Raw genomic sequence first — 19213 nt, 5'->3', positions numbered from 1 at the left:
ATGATCACACTACTCCAACTCCAGCCTGGGTGACAGATGGAGACCCTGTCTCTTTAAAAAAAAAAAAAAAAAAAAAAAAGCCGGGCGCGGTGGCTCGCGCCTGTAATCCCAGCACTTTGGGAGGCCGAGGCGGGTGGATCACAAGGTCAGGAGATCGAGACCACGGTGAAACCCCGTCTCTACTAAAAATACAAAAAATTAGCCGGGCACTGTGGCGGGCGCCTGTAGTCCCAGCTGCTCAGGAGGCTGAGGCAGGAGAATGGCGTGAACCCAGGAGGTGGAGCTTGCAGTGAGCCGAGATCGCACCACTGCACTCCAGCCCGGGGAACAGAGCGAGACTCCATCTCAAAAAAAAAAAAAAAAAAGAATATCTTCTTTCATCAGTTATAATTTACTTTTATTGAGCAAAATTTATGTAAGAGTGTGACAAGGATATGAGTATTTTAAACCTACTATGCTTTTAAGTAGGAACCTGTCTTGGAATGTTAGGAAAAGGGTTATCAGAGGTGCTCAAGGTGGTCTTTTACAGAGGCAGTATCTTGACAGCAGAAGTAGGGGTTGAACAGGCTAATTTTGTGTTGCCAATGTAAAACAAAATTATTAATAATTTATATTAATGGCTAACACTTCAGTAGCACTTATTGTGTGCCAAGCATTGTTTTTTATACTTTACATATGTTAGTAAGGCCAGGCATGTCGATCATGTTGTCATCCCAGCACTTTGGGAGGCTGAGGTTGGAGGATCACTTAAGCCTAGGAGTTCAAGACCAACCTGGGCAACATAGTGAGTCCTCTTCTTTCAAAAGAAAATTTAAAAATTAGCTGGTCATGATGGTGTGCACCTGTGGTCCCAGCTCCTCAGGACACCTAGGTGGGAGGATCTCATGGCTGCAGTGAGCTGTAATTGTGCCACTCATTCCAGCTTGGGCAACAGAGTGAGACTCTGTCTTTATAAAGCAAACAAACAAACAAAAAAACTCCACAAATTAGAAATTTCATCCTCAGAAAAACTCCGTGAGTTAGCTACTGCCATTTTTACAGATGAGGAAACTGAGGCATAGAGGTTACATGACTACATACGTTGCCAGTGGTGAAGTCTGAGGTCAAACCCAGATGCTCTGGCTTCAGCTGCCTGTGAGGCACTCTCGTGAACATTGTGTGTGTATTTGCATCCTTTGCTTTTCTTTTCTCTCTAGCTGCCTCATTTCTTCTAATTCTGTTTGTTAGCATTGCCTTCTGAAGAATGGGGGCAAGAGGAGGAAAAGAGAGAAAAGGAAACTTCATTACTAAGCAGAGTAGCAAAGTGTCTTTTTTAATGTTTCTGGCAAAAACACAGAGTGGTATAGCAACAAGGATTTTAGGCTAAGAATACTTCATTTTAGCTTCTCTAAATGAATGGTGACGTTTGTTACCTGCTTGGTCTTCCTCATTCACCTTTTGTAAAGTTCTTATGTATGTTAAAATGTTAAAAACACAACAAAATAATAATATTCTTTAAAATGACTTCTAAAAATGTCCTTGTTTCATTAATTTTTGGAGTTAGGTTAATAAAGCAAAACATTTAAATGAGAACTGGCTACCAATTTTTTTAGAATAGGAGAAAACATTTAAAATGTGTATCTTTGGTTCCTCCTTTGAAATATGTATAATTATCCTGGCAGTCTCATTATGTCAGTAGATCTTACCTTATTGTAGATAGAAGATTCTAAAACCTTGCTTACAAATGAAGGTCTCGGCCGGGCGCGGTGGCTCAAGCCTGTAATCCCAGCACTTTGGGAGGCCGAGACGGGCGGATCACGAGGTCAGGAGATCGAGACCATCCTGGCTAACACGGTGAAACCCCGTCTCTACTAAAAAAAAAATACAAAAAACTAGCCGGGCGAGGTGACGGGCGCCTGTAGTCCCAGCTACTCGGGAGGCTGAGGCAGGAGAATGGCGTAAACCCGGGAGGCGGAGCTTGCAGTGACCTGAGATCCGGCCACTGCACTCCAGCCGGGTGACAGAGTGAGACTCCGTCTCAAAAAAAAAAAAAAAAAAAAAAAAAAATGAAGGTCTCAGGTATTTGAAAGCCCTAATGTAAAAATATCTGAAGAAGTATGGACTGTTTTTGTGCATTAGGATCTATATAGCCTAGAGAGCAAAATAAGTGTCATCTGCAGTCTACCCTTTGAGTAACACTGCTCTAGGGTGCTTGCCTGGTGGTGGAATTGCTATGTCATAGAATATTTCTGTCTTCAACGTTAATATATAAAGGCAACTTTTCTAAAGTGGCTATGCCAGTTTAGTCTTTTACCAGCAATATATGAGTTCCTGTTGCTGCAGAAGCTTGCCGGTTCTTGCTGTTGTTGGACTTCGAAATTTTTGCCGTTCTGATGTTTAATGGTTTCCCATTGTAACTTTAACTTGAATTTGCCTAATTGCTGATGAGGTTGAGCACCTTTTTATAGGTTTATTGACTATTTGGATTTCCTGTTTTTATGAAGGTCCTCTTCACAGTTTTTTGCCATTGTCTGTTGAGCTTGAACAGTTTTTCTTTGGCCTATTGACCAGCTGCATCAACTCTTTTGTGAATTTGGATCTTTTTGCCCATTTTTCTAATGTAATCTTTATCTTTTAAAATTTGAACTATAAGTAAATGTTTTTAATACATTTATAGTTTTGTCTTTTACAATGAAGTCATTAATCCATGTGGACTTTACTTTTGTGTATGGAATTTTTTTTTTTTCTTTTTTTTGAGATGGAGTTTCCCTGTAGTCGCCCAGGCTGGGGTGTGATGGCACAATCTCAACTCACTGCACCCTCCACGTCCTGAGTTCAAGCAATTCTTCTGCCTCAGCTTCCCAAGTAGCTGGGATTACAGGCACCCACCACCACGCCTGGCTAATTTTTGTATTTTTAGTAGAGACGAGGTTTCACTGTGTTAGCCAGGCTGGTCTCCAACTCTTGACCTTAAGTGATCCTCCTGCCTCGGCCTCCCAAAGTGCTGGGATTACAGGTGTGAGCCACCGTGCCCGACCTAGGTTTTTTTAAAGGGCATATAGGGACCACAAATTGGCTTTCAGGGAGATGATAAGGAATAAAAGATGTTGGAGCACTCTACAGAGGGCTTTTGTTCTACTTTTGTATCATAATTGTTTGTTACCTCTCTGCTTCCCCTACTGGACTTTGAATTCTTTAAGAAGACCCGTATCCCCATTTATTTTTGCTGCTTTAGTATGTAACATACCCAAAGTACTTGACAAATATACAATGATAATGAAGAGCCAGTATGGCTCTCTCAGAGGCCCAGGAAAGCTCCAAGAGATGGTTGTGCTTTATTTACCTCCTGCCTCCAGGATCATCCCTTTAGGTCAAGCTTGTCCAACCCACGGCCCTTAGGCAGGGTCCAGGACGGCTTTCAATGCGGCCCAACACAAACTGGTAAACCTTCTTAAAAACCATTATGTGAGCTAGGTGTGGTGGCTCAACGCCTGTAATCCCAGCACTTTGGTAGGCTGAGGCAGGCGGATTGCCTGAGGTCAGGAGATGGAGACCAGCCTGGCCAACATGGTGAAACTGCGTCTCTACTAAAAATACAAAAATTAGGCCAGGCGCAGTGACCCACGCCTGTAATCCTAGCACTTTGGGAGTCTGAGGCAGGTGGATCACAAGGTCAGGAGATCAAGACCACCCTGGCTAACACAGTGAAACCCCGTCTCTACTAAAAATACAAAAAATTAGCCGGGCGTAGTGGCTTGCGCCTATAGTCCCAGCTACTCGTGAGGCTGATGCAGGAGAATCGCTTGAACCAGGGAGGTGGAGGTTGCAGCCACTGTACTCCAGCTTGGCAACAGAGCAAAACTCCATCTCAAAAAAAAACCGGACATGGTGGTGGGTGCCTGTAATCCCAGCTAGTTGGGACCCAGGAGGCTGAGGCAGGAGAACTGCTTGAACCTGGGAGGTGGAGGTTGCAGTGAGCCAAGGTCACGCCACTGCATTCCAGCCTGACCTTGTTTCAAAAACAAAACATTATGAGATTTTTTTAAACAGCTCATTAGCAATTGTTAGTGTATTTTATGTGTGGCCTGAGACAGTTCTCCTTCCAGTGTGGCCCAGGGAAGCCAAAAGATTGGACGCCCCTGCTTTAGGTAATAGATGTTTGCCTTGATGTTGCCGGTAGAACATTTCAGTAGAACAGTTACAGATCTTCTATCTTTTTGCTGAATAGTTAGTTGTAATAAATAACTGAATAAAAAATAATGTTCTGAAGGAAGAACTACAGGTGGGATGATTAGAAATGTCTGTTGCCTCTTGTATTTGTTGGAGTAAATGACAGGAAGTAACTTGAAGAACATTTGACTCGTTTTCTTATAATTGTTAGTTTTGCAATTTTGTTGATTAGTTTCCATTAATATGGCCAGTATTTGCATTACCTGGAAGTTTTATGCATATTCTTAATAGAAAGTTTTCATTTGAACATTTTTGTATTTAAGTATTAATTTGTTCCTTTCTTCAGTATCTTTGATTGCAAGTTATTATGCTATGAAAAAGCTTAAGGCTGGGCATGGTGGCTCACACTGGTAATTCCAGCACTTTGGGAGGCTGAGGCGGGTAGATCACTTGAGGCCAGGAGTTGGAGATCTGCCTGGCCAACATGACAAAATCCTGTCTCTACAAAAAGTTAATCAGGCGTGGTGGTGTGTGCCCATAATCCCAGCTACTCGGGAAGCTGAGGCATGAGAATTCCTTGAACCTGTGAGGTGGAGAGTATAGTGAGCTGAAATTGTGCCACTGTACTCCAGCCTGGGCGACAGAGTCTCTGTCCGGAAAAAAAAAAAAAAAACTCTCTGTTGGCCGGGCATGGTGGCTCACACCTGTAATCCCAGCACTTTGGGAGGCCGAGGTGGGCGGATCACAAGGTCAGGAGTTCGATACCAGCCTGGCCAATATGGCGAAACCCTGTCTCTACTAAAAATACAAAAATTAGCCTGGCGTGGTGGTGGGCACCTGCAGTCCCAGCTACTCGGGAGGCTGAGGCAGGAGAATTGCTTGAACCTGGGAGACAGAGGTTGCAGTGAGCTGAGATCACACCACTGCACTCCAGCCTGGGCGGCAGAGTGAGACTCCGTCTCAAAACAAAAACAAAAACAAAAAACAAACCAGAAAACTTAAGCATTTCTACATCGGTTTTTTTTGTTGTTGTTTTTTTTTCTTTTTCCTTCTTCAAGGACGGGATTTCACAACTTCAGCTACTAGTTCAATAAAGTCTCTAACCTGATAGATCCTCCCTGGGATTTATATTTCTGTCACATTAGATAAAACATATACAAGTTATTTTCAGCAATAAAGTTGCCATCATAAATTAACTTTAAAGTGATAAATTAGTTTTTATTCAGCTGTGTAATGTAGTACATAATTTATATGTGAAACAATTTATTGAGATATATAAGAAACAATTTTAACCTTAAATTGTAGTTTTAAAGAGATTCATAAGGTGCTAATTTTAAATTATAACTGTTAATTTATTAATCTTTACATATGAGGATATGTTAGAACATTTTTTCTATTATTGTTTTATTTCTATTTTTTAAACATTTTTAAATTTTGGGGTTTTTCTTTAAATGAGTGTTAAAGGAGTTTTGAATCTATGTCTTTGAGCCATCAAATATATTATTACCTCATTTGGTAGATCTATTATGGTTTTTATTGTTCTTCTCTCTCGGAAATTTTTTTGGCAAAAATGTCATTAAAATATAGATTATTGTTATTAGGCTAATTCTGAAGTGAAGAAATTAGTTTAACCCTTATTTTGGATTTTAGGGTACTGTGATGTTTGGATTATATTGTTATGGAACCTAAAATATTTTTAGATGACTGTTTTTAGCTAGTTTTTTTTTTTTTTTTACTGTTTCAGCATTTAGGAAATAAGAAAGGCAGTACTGCATTATAATCAGGAGGAACTGGGCACAGTTGCTCACGGCTGTAATCCCAGTGCTTTGGGAGGCTAGGTAGGAGGATCCTTTGAGCCCAAGAGTTGGAGGTTACAGTGAGCTATGATCGTGACACTGCACTTCACTTCATCCTAGGCAACAGATTGAGACCCTGCTTATCTGAGCCAGATAAAAATGTCGTGGGACAAATCGTGTTTTAGAGAGGAACGTGGTATATAAGCTGAGAAGAATTGAGAATTAATATTTTGGGAGGAAGCAACAAAAAGAAGTTACCTCTTCGAAGTGTATCCTGGTCCTATTGTATATAAATGTACATTTTTAGGATATCTGGTTTGACTTAAAGCCTTTCTTATACAGATGCATTAATCTTCCTTAGCCCTTTTTTTTTTTTTTTTTTACAAATCCCTCCTGCAATATTACTGCCATTATTCTCTTCCAGGGGGGTCATTTTACATGTTCTGAAGATTGCGTAGTTTCTGTGAAACCTCAGTATCTAATCTGTCAGTGACAGGATACAGTGTTGTTAAACTATTGCAAAACATTGTCATTGGAGTTTAATAAGTAACTTTGCCAAGGAAGCATATTCTTCTTAGAAAGCATTTTAGTCCATCTTTTTTTTTTTTTTTTCATTTCCTTTGCTTGAAAAGCATGTTCTTCTAACTCAGTAACTACCTTAATAGTAGCTATAGTAACTGACATTTGTTTTGCACTACCATGCTCTGAGTGCCCACGTCATCTGCATTGCAATCCTGGGCTACTTCCTTCTCACCAGTGAGAAAAATGGAGCATCAGGCAGATATAAAACTTGTCCAGAGGTGCATAAAAGGTGCTGGAGCTGGGATTTGAACCACCCAGTCTGACTATGGAGGGTTTTTTTTTCCCTTCCTGTTTTGATTCCTGTAACACTAATTACTTATTTCCCTTCCTTTGACTGGCATGGCATGAAGATATTCTGCCCTATACCCTTAAAGGAAGCTTTTCTTTTTAAAGAAAAAGATGGCTTATGGGCAAGGGGATTACAATTTGAGTCTTTTCCCTGCTTATCAGATTTACTTGATTTCAAGAAAATCATTTGCTTGTTTGATAAAGTCTTTAGACGTTGGCAGAGGCCCAAAAGGATAGCAGACCAGCACCCACACTGTTTCCTGGCCTGTACTCTCACATCAGCCCTTACAGAACTGTCCCTTGCACCCTAGTACACCTGAAGAGACAGGCTGTTTTATTGAGTAGTTAAATTTTTTTTTCCCTGAGTGCATCAGGAACAATAGTTCCAGGCTAGCTGCTCTTATCCCAAAAGAATTTTCTCCTGTGTCAGTTTTATCCTTCAGCTCTAAGCTACCTTTCCATTTGTATGGCTTAGTCTTTCACAGGAGGCTTTGTGAAGAGGCTTGATGTCCGCTGGATTTTTGAAAACCAGCCTCATTGAAATATATTCACATACAATAAACTGAATATTTAAAGTGTGCAGTTTGAGTTTTGACATACACCATGAAACCATGACCACAGTGAAGATAGTGAACATATTCACCACCCCCAAAAGTTTTCTCTTGCCCTTTTGTGATTCCTTTTTCTGTGCTTCCCTGTGGGACTTCCACCTGTGTTAGTTTCCCAGGGCTGCTGTAACAAAATACCATGAACTGGGTGGCTTAAAACGACAGAAATTCGTTCTCTTACAATTCTGGAGGCAGAACTACAGGGTAAGGGGCTGACTCTGTAGTAAGTGATAATGAGTTCCTTCCGGAGGCTTTGAGAGAGAATCTGTTCCATGCCTCTCTCCTAACTTCCAGTGGTTTCTGGAAACCTTGGTGTTACTTGGCTTATAGACAAATTGCTCCAATCTTTGTTTTCTGTCTTCCCATAGTCTTCTTTCCCCGTATGTATGTATCCTAATTTCCCTCTTCTTATATAAAGACATCAGTTTTTGGATTTAAGGCCATCCTAATCCAGTATGATCTTACCTTACCTTGATTATATCTGCAGAGACCTTATTTCCAAATAAGGTCAAATCCACAGGTTGACCAGATGTTGAGACTTCAGCATGTCTTTTTGGGGGACACACAGCTCAACCCATAACACCCCATCTCCAGCCAACTACTGACCTGCTTTCTGTCAGTGTATTAGTTTGCATTTTCTAGATAAATGGAATCATGCAGTATGATTTCTTTTACTCACACAATCTTGAGATTCATCGCTGTCGTTGCATATATAGTTCATTTCTTTTTATTGGTGGTGGTATTCCATTGTATGGGTATTCCACAGTTTATTCATTTGTCTACTGATGGACATTTGGGTTGTTTTCCAGTGTTTCACTTTGACAGATAAAAGTATTATGAACATGTATGTGCAAGTCTTTGTGTGGACATATGCTCTCATTTCTCTTGTTAAATAAATAACCTAGGAGTAGAATGGCTTCTTTGGTGGAATCTTTTGCCATGTCCCCAGCCCTCCCAAATTGAACAGCTCAGATTTTTGTTGAGTTTTGAGGTTCTTTAGATATTTACATATCAGATATATGCTTCCAAAGGTCTTCTCCTAGTCTGTGACTTGACTAGTCTTTCAGTTTTCCTAAACAGTGTCTTTTGAAGCGCAGCAATTTTCTTTAAGCCGGGGTGGTGTTGTATGCCTGTAGTTCTGGCTACCAGGAGGCTGAGACAGGAGGATCACTTGAGCCAGGAGTTCAGGGCCATCCTGGGCAATATAGCAAGACCCTGCCTCTTTAAAAAAAAAATTAAAAATGGATGTTCTCTTTATCCATTTGTTCTTTCATGGATTGTGCTTTCAGTGTTATATCTAAGAAATCATTAATGTATGTCATAACAAATTTTCTCCTGTGTTTAGAAGTTTTATGGCTTTAGAGTTTACATTGATGTCTGCAATCCATTTTGAGTTACTTTTTGTATCTGATGTGAAATATACCCAAGTTCATTTTAAAAAATAAGATTATACAGTTTATGGAATGCATTTATGTACATAATCTATTTTGCTTTTGTGTGTATATTTTAAAAATCTTTATTATAGTATTTGTAACAGTAGGTAATATTGACTTGGCATTTTTAACAAAGCTGTGTTTTCTCTGTATGGTCATATGTTTTAGGTATAAGATTTGGCCTGGTGTATAAAAAAGAAGGGATCCCTGCCAAGTTGCCATTCAGACTCCTGTTTGGCTCTTCCAGAAAGACAGCTTCTAGATAACAAGCAGTGTTTGGCACATGCCTGAGTTTTAAAGTGGGTGATGGTTAACTCTGTAGGGGAAAATGGAAGCTATATTAGAAAAATTTGTCCTCAGAAGCTATATAAAGCTTTATGGATAAAATTCCATTATCCAATTCTATCAGTTTATGTGGACTATGAGAAATAAACTTTGTAGCTGGTTTATTGCTGCCAAAAAATGTCAAGCCAAGTATATGTTCTACTAAGGCTTGGAAAATGATATAGCTAGACTTGCTTTATAATATGATGCTATTTTAAATCTGTAATTGCAATTTTTAAAATTTGAAATACTTTAATAATAACATCTATGTTTACTTCTAGTCGGCAGAACCAATTGAAAGACCAACAGCAACAGCAAGTGGTATCGTTATGTCCTGATGACACAGAATGCCTGACAGTCCCAAGGTACAAGCGAGACCTGGTTCAGAAACTAAAAATTTTGCGGCAAGAACTTTCCCAGCAACAGCCTCAGGCAGGTCACTGCCGCATCGAGGTTTCCAGGGAAGAGATTTTTGAGGTAAATTTACAGCCTTATTTTGTTTTATTATTTTTTTTCCAGGAACCCATTGTTTGCTAATACAAACCTTATTTTAAATTAGAGAGAAATTGTCCAGGCGCAGTGGCTCACGCCTGTAATCCCAGCACTTTGGGAGGCCGAGATGGGTGGATCACCTGAGGTCGCGAGTTGCAGACCAGCCTGACATGGAGAAACCCCATCTCTACTAAAAATACAAAATTAGCTGGGCGTGGTAGCACATGCCTATAATCCCAGCTACTCGGGAGGCTGAGGCAGGAGAACTGCTTGGACCTGGGAGGTGGAGGTTGTGGTGAGCCGAGATTGTACCATTGTACTCCAGCCTGGGCAATGAGAATGAAACTCCATCTCAAAAAAAAAAAAAAGAAAAAAAATTAGAAATTAAATTTATTTTATGCTCTTTTCCAAGAATACTGAGAGTCCCCTCCCCCTCCCCCTCCTACCTCCCCCCTCCCTTCCCCCTCCCCCTTCCCCCTTCCCCCCTCTCCCTCCCCTCCCCCTCCCCCCTTCTCTCTTTCTCTTTCTCTTTTTGAGACAGAGTCTATTATTATTATTATTATTTTTGAGACAGAGTCTCGCTCCGTTGGCCAGGCTGGAGTGCAGTGGCACAATCTCAGCTCACTGCAGCTTCCACCTCCCAGGTTCAAGTGATTCTCTTGCCTCAGCCTCCTGAGTAGCTGGGACTACAGGCACGCGCTTACCGTGCCCAGCTAATTTTTGTATTTTAGTAGAGATGGGGTTTCACCGTGTTGGTCAGGATGGTCTGTTAAGCTCGTGATCTGCCTGTCTCAGCCTCCCAAAGTGCTGGGATTACAGGCATGAGCCACTGCGCCAGGCCGCCTCTTTTTCTTTTTTTAAAAGAGACAAGGTCTTGCTCTGTCACCCAGGCTGGAGTGCAGTGGCATGATCATAGTTCACTGTAGCCTTGAACTGCTGGGCTCAAGCAGTCCTCCCACCTTAGCCTCCCAAGTAGCTAGCCTATAGGCACGTGCCACCATGCCCAGCCATTTAAGAAAATTTTTTTTTGTGCAGACAGTTTCACTGTGTTGCCCAGGCTGGTCTAGAATTCCTAGCCTCAGGTGATCCTCCTGCCTCTGCCTCCCACAGTGTTGGGATTACAGGTATGAGCTACTGCACCTGGCCAAATTTCACCTTATTTAGACTTGAGTTTTTTGAGTGGATTGGCAGGGAGAGATTAAGTAATAGGCTAAAAGGACCTAATAGTAATACTGTATTAAAAATTATTTTTTTTTAGGAATCATATCGACAGGTCATGAAAATGAGACCAAAAGATCTCTGGAAGCGATTAATGATAAAATTTCGTGGAGAAGAAGGCCTTGACTATGGAGGGGTTGCCAGGTAAGGACTTGCTTGCCAGCTTATGACATACGGATCTCTGTACTTACCAATTTAAGATACTTCCTGTGGTGTAACTTTCTCATTGACATTTATTTTTTGGTATTATATTCCCTAATGTTTGTATTACTGAGGATATCCTAACAGATATATTCATAATGAGGTTAGGGTAGTACTGCTACCAGACAAGTATTTTAGAACTCCCCAATAGATATTCTGAGTCCAGTGAGACTGCAGGCCCTGTGTTTTCTCTCTCTCTCTCTCCTTCAGCATGTTATTACCTCTGCTTTACATTGTCAGGAACAGTTTTGAGATTTAAATGATATATAACCTGAACTGAATACTGGTTCTTTTTGCTTCCATTGATATGCCTTTTTACCTTGTTAAATGAATGTGTATGCATGCATGTGTTTATACACATGTACGTATCATGATGGTCCTCAGAATGCTTTAGTACAGAAAGTATAATGCTTCTGCTACATTTGTAACTCACAGGTCAAGTCAAATTGGTTTTCTTTTTCTTTTCCTTTCCCTTTTTTTTTTTTTTTTTGGAGACAGGGTCTCTCTCTGTCACCCAGGCTGGAGTGTAGTGGCATGATCTCGGCTCACTGCAACCTCCCCATCCTGGGCTCCAGAGATCCTCCCACCTCAGCCACCTGAATAGCTGGGACTACAGGTACAAGCCACCACACCCGGCTAATTTTTGTATTTTTTTTTGGAGAGATGGGGTTTTGCCATGTTGCCCAGTCTGGTCTCCAACTCCTGAGCTCAAGCAGTCTGCCTGCCCCAGCCTCCCAAAGTGCTGGGATTACAGGTGTGAGCCACCACACCCAGCCAGTGATTTGTTTCTGATACTATATTTACTACAATAATTCTTTACTAAGTGTGAAAATTTGTTTTATATAAATACAGGAGAAACACGGTAGCTCTGTATTGAAATGTTCTAAGGATCATTATGATAATTCTGCTTTCCTTAATCTTAAATCCAACCAAAATTATGTTTTCAATAATTTCCATTGTTATTTAGCGTTACATGTGTGTATTTATAAACTTATTTTCATTCGTCACCTTTTAAACTTATGGATGGATAGTTTCTTTAGTGTGGATTTTTAAAAATAATCCCTTGCACATCATACTTAGGACTTGATAGTTTCTGTGGAATTTGTATTGCTTACTTATAACTAGAGTGAATGTTTATTGGGAAAACTTTATCATCATCATCTAGTGGTGGCATCTGAGTACTATAATTATATGTGTAGATCAAATAAGTAGTTTATTTTATTTAGTTAGTTTTTTAGAGACAAGGTCTCGCTCTGTCACCCAGGCTGCATGGATTGCAGTGGTGTGATCATGGCTCACTGCAGCCTCGAACTCCTAGGTACAAGTGATCTTCCTGCCTCAGCCTCCTAAAGAGCCAGGACTATAGGCACATGCTTCCATGCCTAAAAAAAAAATTTTTTTGGCCAGGTACGGTGGCTCACGCCTGTAATCCCAGCACTTTGGGAGGCCGAGGTGGGCAGATCACAAAGTCAAGAGATCGAGACCATCCTGGACAACATGAAACCCCGTCTCTACTAAAAATTAAAAAAAAAAAAAAAATTAGCTGGGTGTGGTGGCGCACACCTGTAGTCCCAGCTATTTAGGAGGTTGAGGCAGGGGAATCACTTGAACCCACAAGGTAGAGGTTGCAGTGAGCCGAGATTATGCCACTGCACTCCAGCCTGGCGACAGAGCGTGACTCCGTCTCAAACTTTTTTTTTTTTTTGATAGAAACAGTGTCTATGTTGCCTAGGCTGGTCTCAAACTCCTCGCCTCAAGTGATCCTCCTGCTTCAGCCTCCCCAAGTGCTGGAATCACAGGCGTGAGCCACCATGCCTGCCTAGTAGTCAGTTTTTGTTGTTGTTGTTGTTGTTGAGATGGAATCTCACTCTGTCGCCAGGCTGGAGTGCAGTGGCGCAGTCTTGGCTCCCTGCAACCTCTGCCTCGCAGATTCAAGTGATTCTGTAACCTCAGCCTCCTGAGTAGCTGGGACTACAGGTGCGTACAACCACGCCCAGCTAATTTTTGTATTTTTAATAGAGACGGGGTTTCACCATGTTGGCCATGCTGGTCTCTATCTCCTGACCTCATGATCTGCCCTCCTTGGCCTCCCAAAGTGCTGGGATTACAGGCATGAGCCACTGCACCCAGCCCAGTTTTTTGTTTTTTGACTTTACTACTGTCAGGGTTTGAGCAGAATAAACGGAATGTGACAGTGATCTGGTTTTTCTGAACTTTATTCCATAGTAGAATCTCAAAGTAGTTGAGTTCTGCTCTTATTTGTGTTCTAAATACTTGGTAAAACAAAACAGAAATTCAGATTTTCTTTTTAAAAAACACATACACACACCAAAACCACAAGACACATCAGATGAGTGTTATGTTGGGAAGGCTGCTTATGTGGAGACGTCACTTCTTTTTTTAATCTCTAGAGTAGTTTTTCAAAAGTTACATAATGGTAGTAATTTGATTTAGACTCCATCACATAGACTTTTGAAACATTTTCCTTTAACTAGTTTTAATACTATTCTGCATTTGCTTAAAAATATTATTCACTCTCTTTAATCCATAATACCAAAATATATCATTTAAATAACCTTCCCTAGCTGAGGAATGACAATAATTAAGACTAGAACTACATCTCTTAAGTCCTAGACTAGTGAATTTCCAAAGTGAGTAACAAATTATCTTTTATACTTTGAAAAATGTGAAGGATTTAATAAATTCAAGGTGGTAGTACTTTTTGTTCCAGGTTTTAAAAACATTGATTTACATTTGAAGTCAAGAAGTGGTATGGAACATACCCAAAGAATGCAGGTTTGCCCTTGAGTCCATACCTACACCAAATGCCTTCAATCTTTGCCCACTTACATTTTTATCATGGTATGTTTTAGGGTTTATACAGTGAAAGATAATGAAATGGATAATGAAGTGTTCTTACTAACACTACAACAAAATATACCCTTGTCCAAAATGAAGAGTAAATCAATACTATATTATATATGTCTGTATAAACTGGTATAAATCTGCCGTGATAGTAGACCAGGATAGTATAGATGACGTGGACTTTTTTTTTTTCCCCTTCGAGACAGGGTCTCACTCTGTCACCCAGGCTGGGGTGCAGTGGTGCGATCTCAGCTCACTGCAGCCTCGACCTCCGGGGCTCAAGCAGCCCTCCCACCTCTGCTTCCCAAGTAGCTGGGACTAGGGGCACATGCCATCAACCTGGCTGATTTTTATATTTTTTGTAGAGATGGGGCTTTGTCTTGTTGCCCAGGCTGGTCACAAACTCCTGAGCTCAAGCGAACCACCTGTCTTGGCCTCCCAAAGTGCTGGGATTACAGGTGTGAGCCACTGTCCCCAGCCTCACAGGGACATTTTGAAATAAAACCATATTCTTCCTTTTGTTTTATGTTTATTATGGATTACAAATTTATTTGGCAATTAAAAGTAAGAGACCACTGGACTATATCATCTCGTGAGTAGCTGAGCTGTTGGATAATACTTTGGTACTCTTTGATGCTAAAATGCAATAAAATTTCCTAAATTTTGAGTGAGATGTTACTTCAATATAATAGAGTTTTTATTTGCTATTTGGGCATGGTGGATTTTTCCAATGTGATCTTATATAACTACAGTTAAAAATTATTTGCTAAAATGATGAATTAATGGCATATCTTAATAAAAATGTATACATTAACAAAAGAATTCCTTGGTCATATCTGTTTTCTAGGGAATGGTTGTATCTCTTGTCACATGAAATGCTGAATCCATACTATGGCCTCTTCCAATATTCAAGAGATGATATCTATACATTGCAGATCAATCCTGATTCTGCAGTTAATCCGGTATGATTTGAAGTTATGATGTGAATTGTGACCTGTAATGCTTTTCATGTTTACATATTAATGTAGTTTATTATATAGAAATTATTTGTCCTTGTCTTAGTTGTACCCTTTGACTCAGCAATTCCTCTTCTACAAAATTTTCCCAAGTAGATGATTACAGATACGTGCACCAATTTGGAAACAGGGATGTTTATTGTTTATAGTAGCACTCAACTGAGAACAATATAGTTGTCTTCAAGAGTGGGGACTGATTAAATTATGACATGAAGCAGAATCACACAAATGATTAAAGGCATAGGTTCTGGAATTAGAAAGACATATCGTGGTCTCATCACTTACTAGCTTTGTGACCTTTCAGGGCAAGTTCATGGACTTAAGCTTCAGTTTTGTCATTGCTAATAAATAAATTTGTACCTCAAAGAGGGGTTATGAGAATTAAATGGAGACCGGCACATTAAGCATTTAGCACAGTGCTGTATGTTATTAACTGTACAACTCTTATCAATTACATTATTAAGCACTCAACAGAAGTTAGCAGTTATTACTAATGTATTGTTCTTATTATTGTCTTTCCATAGAAGGGCATACTATACAGCCACCTAAAATGATCATGTGGGATAATAGTTAATGATTTGGAAAGTTGGTGTTTATGATGTGTTAAGGGAAAAGAAGGTTATCAAATAGTATGATGCAACTTTGGTAAATATATATGTGTGTGCGTGCGTGTGTGTGTGTGTGTGTTTTATTACTTTTAAAAAAGAAACAGAGGTTTAAAGACGAGCTTAAAAGATTACTTAGTTTTGGCCGGGCGTGGTGCCTCACGCCTGTAATCCCAGCACTGTGGGAGGCTGAGACGGGCAGATCACGAGATGGTCAGGAGATCGAGACCATCCTGGCTAAGACGGTGAAACCCCGTCTCTACTAAAAAAAGATACAAAAAAAAATTAGCCGGGCATGGTGGCGGGCGCCTGTAGTCCCAGCTACTTGGGAGGCTGAGACAGGAGAATGGCCTGAACCCGGCGACAGAGCGAGACTCTGTCTCAAAAAAAAAAAAAAAGAACTTAAAAATACAAACATCTAACAAAATAATCTGTGACGAAAGACCAAATATATATAAAAGGGTAGAAATGTTAGATTTGTTTCAGGAAATTATTTAGGGAGGATTTTGAGGTGAAGGTTCTTTTTGGAGGGTGCACTGCTGCCCCTGTAGTAACAATAGCCCACATTCATTGAGGGCTTACAGCATGCCAGGCCCAGTTCCATGGGTTTCAAACATCACCTCATTTTACTCCTCATAGAGATGCTTTTTAGATACTGTTATTATCCTCGTATTTCCAGATGTGGACAGTTAGTCCTACAGGGGTTAATTTGTCCATACGCCAGTGACTAGCAGAATCATGATTCTAATTCAAGCCTGACACCAAGTCTGTGCTCTTAAATCTATGGTGTTTTGATGTTTAATTTCTGGTTAGGTCAAGGAGGCGGGGAGATTTAGAATTGAAAGATTTTTTTTCATGACAAAGGGCTCAGCAAGGAAGTGAGAGAAGGAAGAGAAAAGAATCTGCAAGTAGTTGAATGAAGCGCTGGGACCATAGTTTGGACTTAATTTCTTTTTTTTTTTTTTTTGAGGCGGAGTCTTGCTCTGTCGCCGGGACTGGAGTACAGTGGCCGGATCTCAGCTCACTGCAAGCTCCGCCTCCCGGGTTTACGCCATTCTCCTGCCTCAGCCTCCCCAGTAGCTGAGACTACAGGCGCCCGCCACCTCGCCCAGCTAGTTTTTGTATTTTTAGTAGAGATGGGGTTTCACTGTGTTAGCCAGGATGGTCTCTATCTCCTGACCTCGTGATCCGCCCGTCTCGGCCTCCCAAAGTGCTGGGATTACAGGCTTGAGCCACCGCGCCCGGCCTGGACTTAATTTCTAAAAGATAAAATTTACAGAATGACTGACCCCCGCGAGAAGGGCATATTACCCTGTGTAATACGCTGTTCCGGAATGACCTAGAGACTCCTGAGCATGCCCTAGAGAAATACTCCCTCCTGACTGTATTGAAGAGTACAAATTTTATGCTTATTCTCAAAAAAATTAATGTTGCTGAAATATTTCATTTTTATTAAAATTTTCCTGGGTAGTTTCTAACTTGAGTATATACACTCTTTTCAATTTCAGGAACATTTATCCTATTTCCACTTTGTTGGACGAATAATGGGAATGGCTGTGTTTCATGGACATTATATTGATGGTGGTTTCACATTGCCTTTTTATAAGCAATTGCTTGGGAAGTCGATTACTTTGGATGACATGGAGTTAGTAGATCCAGATCTTCATAACAGTTTAGTGTGGATACTGTATGTATTGAGTCTTCTATCTCTTCATTATAGTTAAATTCTTGAGCTTTAAAAAAAAAGTTTCAAAACCGATGTACTTAAAAAAAATTACACAGAAAATATTGAGTGGTTGAGTGATAGGATCTCATATGATTTCCCCCTTTCTGTAGCTTGTTTATATATTTCAAATTCCTTAAACTTAGCAAGTGTTACTACTTTAAAAAGAAAAAAAAAAACTAGTTTATTCTATTTTTAAAAGTACTTTGTATAATTATTTCCTCAATGTGATGCAAATTCTGTTCCAAACCTGCATGTGGTAGAATAATAGCAAATTGTTGCTGCCATTGCTTTTAATGAAGTGGCGATTGTTGGAACCGTACTTTTAGACAAGAACTAATTGTTGAATTTAAGCTAAGAACTGATTCTGTTTTGCAAGAGGTCGTTATTTTTATGAAGATACACTGGAAATGTTTATTTTTTATAAAGTATACAGTGGCTTTCTCAACTAGGGATACACAGGCACTTGGCCCCTTGGAGTACAGTACCGAGTAGGGCTCTTCAGAATGCCAAATATAACTGAAATTGTCCTATATTGGTGGTTCTAGCAAGTCCCAGCTTTGACCAGGGCTCTTTCTCATCACTCAGGAAGTTAAATGTTTCCTGTGTTTATGAAGGTTAAAGCTCTTTGACTTTTCTGTCCAGAAAGAACTAGGTAGTGTGGTAGTTTAAGAGTTCATAAGCTGAATCTGACCTCACATTTGTCATATTATAAAATGATCTTAGTTTTATCTCATGAGTTAATACATCTATAGGGTCTGTATTTTAGGTTTCCCAGTTACCTATCTCTTCCTCTTTCCTTTCCAGTGAGAATGATATTACAGGTGTTTTGGACCATACCTTCTGTGTTGAACATAACGCATATGGTGAAATTATTCAGCATGAACTTAAACCAAATGGCAAAAGTATCCCTGTTAATGAAGAAAATAAAAAAGAATATGTCAGGTAAACACTCCTGTGTTCTCAAGGCTAAATTTTTTTTAAATGTTCTAGGATGTTAGTATGAACAAACTTAAATATTTAGATAGTATTACTTAGTGTTACAAAATCTGCTTCAGCAGAATTTAGTGGCTTATTAAGAACAGCGATTTTATTATTTCTCACAATTCCAAGGGTCAGGAAATTGGGCAGAAGAACAACATGGATGACACACTGCTGTTCCACAAGATGTCAGCTAGGCCTGCAACACCAAGATGGCCTCTTCACTCATAACAGGATAACTCAAATGGCCGAGGGCTAGCTGACATGGCTGTCGACTGGGGTCACTGACTGGGGCCTAGTTCTCATTGTTGGCTGAGTTCCTTGGTTCTCCCTCTGTGATATCAAAGGCCATTCCCTCTCTCCATGACCACTCCCTCTCCCCATAGCCACTCTCTCTCCGTGAAAAGTTTGTCCCTTCATTGTAATGAAGGTTAACCATGTTACCCACTGGATTGATAGCCAGACTTCTTATGGGGTGGCCAGCTTTCCAAAGCTCAAAAGCAGAAGCTGCTAGATCTTTTTAAGGCCTAAGCCTGGTCCTGGCCAACATGACTTCTGCTGTCTACTTCTGGTTAAACTGAGACAGCCAGCCCAGTTTCATCATGGAAGAGGAGCTGTACAAAGGTGTGAATACCAGGAGATGTGAGCAGTGGGGCCACGTGTGGTGTAGCTATCACAAGTGGCAATTCAGAAGGGCTTTTGTGCTATATATTACTAACACTTAGCCTGTTTATAAACGAGCACATTGTGAGTTTAGGGATAAATGTAAATAAATGTTTTTCAGATTTCATAAAGTAAATTTGAGGCATTTTTATGTATTGGGCTAATTTGGCTTATGAGAAATAAAAAGTCTACTAAACATAAAACTGGTAATCAGCTTTGGAAGTTTGAACTTGAACTTTACTGTATGTACACAGAAACTTGCATGCTGT

The 19213-nt window shown here is 40.2% G+C and overlaps 1 protein-coding gene across 3 annotated transcripts in view; it reads left to right on the top strand.

The window, feature by feature from the left end:
* The window catches only part of SMURF2 (SMAD specific E3 ubiquitin protein ligase 2), a 135810-nt gene that overhangs the window by 104954 nt on the left and 11643 nt on the right, over positions 1 to 19213 (top strand). For all 3 annotated transcript variants that reach the window (XM_023212037.3, XM_023212038.2, XM_023212039.2), the window contains 5 exons: positions 9462 to 9657; positions 10931 to 11034; positions 14804 to 14918; positions 17086 to 17264; positions 18108 to 18245. In XM_023212037.3, coding sequence (XP_023067805.1) covers positions 9462 to 9657; positions 10931 to 11034; positions 14804 to 14918; positions 17086 to 17264; positions 18108 to 18245 — 732 coding nt within the window. The remainder of the gene's footprint in view (positions 1 to 9461; positions 9658 to 10930; positions 11035 to 14803; positions 14919 to 17085; positions 17265 to 18107; positions 18246 to 19213) is intronic.

This window comes from Piliocolobus tephrosceles, chromosome 16 (assembly GCF_002776525.5).
Source record: "Piliocolobus tephrosceles isolate RC106 chromosome 16, ASM277652v3, whole genome shotgun sequence".
Lineage (NCBI taxonomy): Eukaryota > Metazoa > Chordata > Mammalia > Primates > Cercopithecidae > Piliocolobus > Piliocolobus tephrosceles.
The sequence above is the reverse complement of the archived record's forward strand: the minus strand, read 5'-3'. Positions and strand labels throughout refer to the sequence as shown.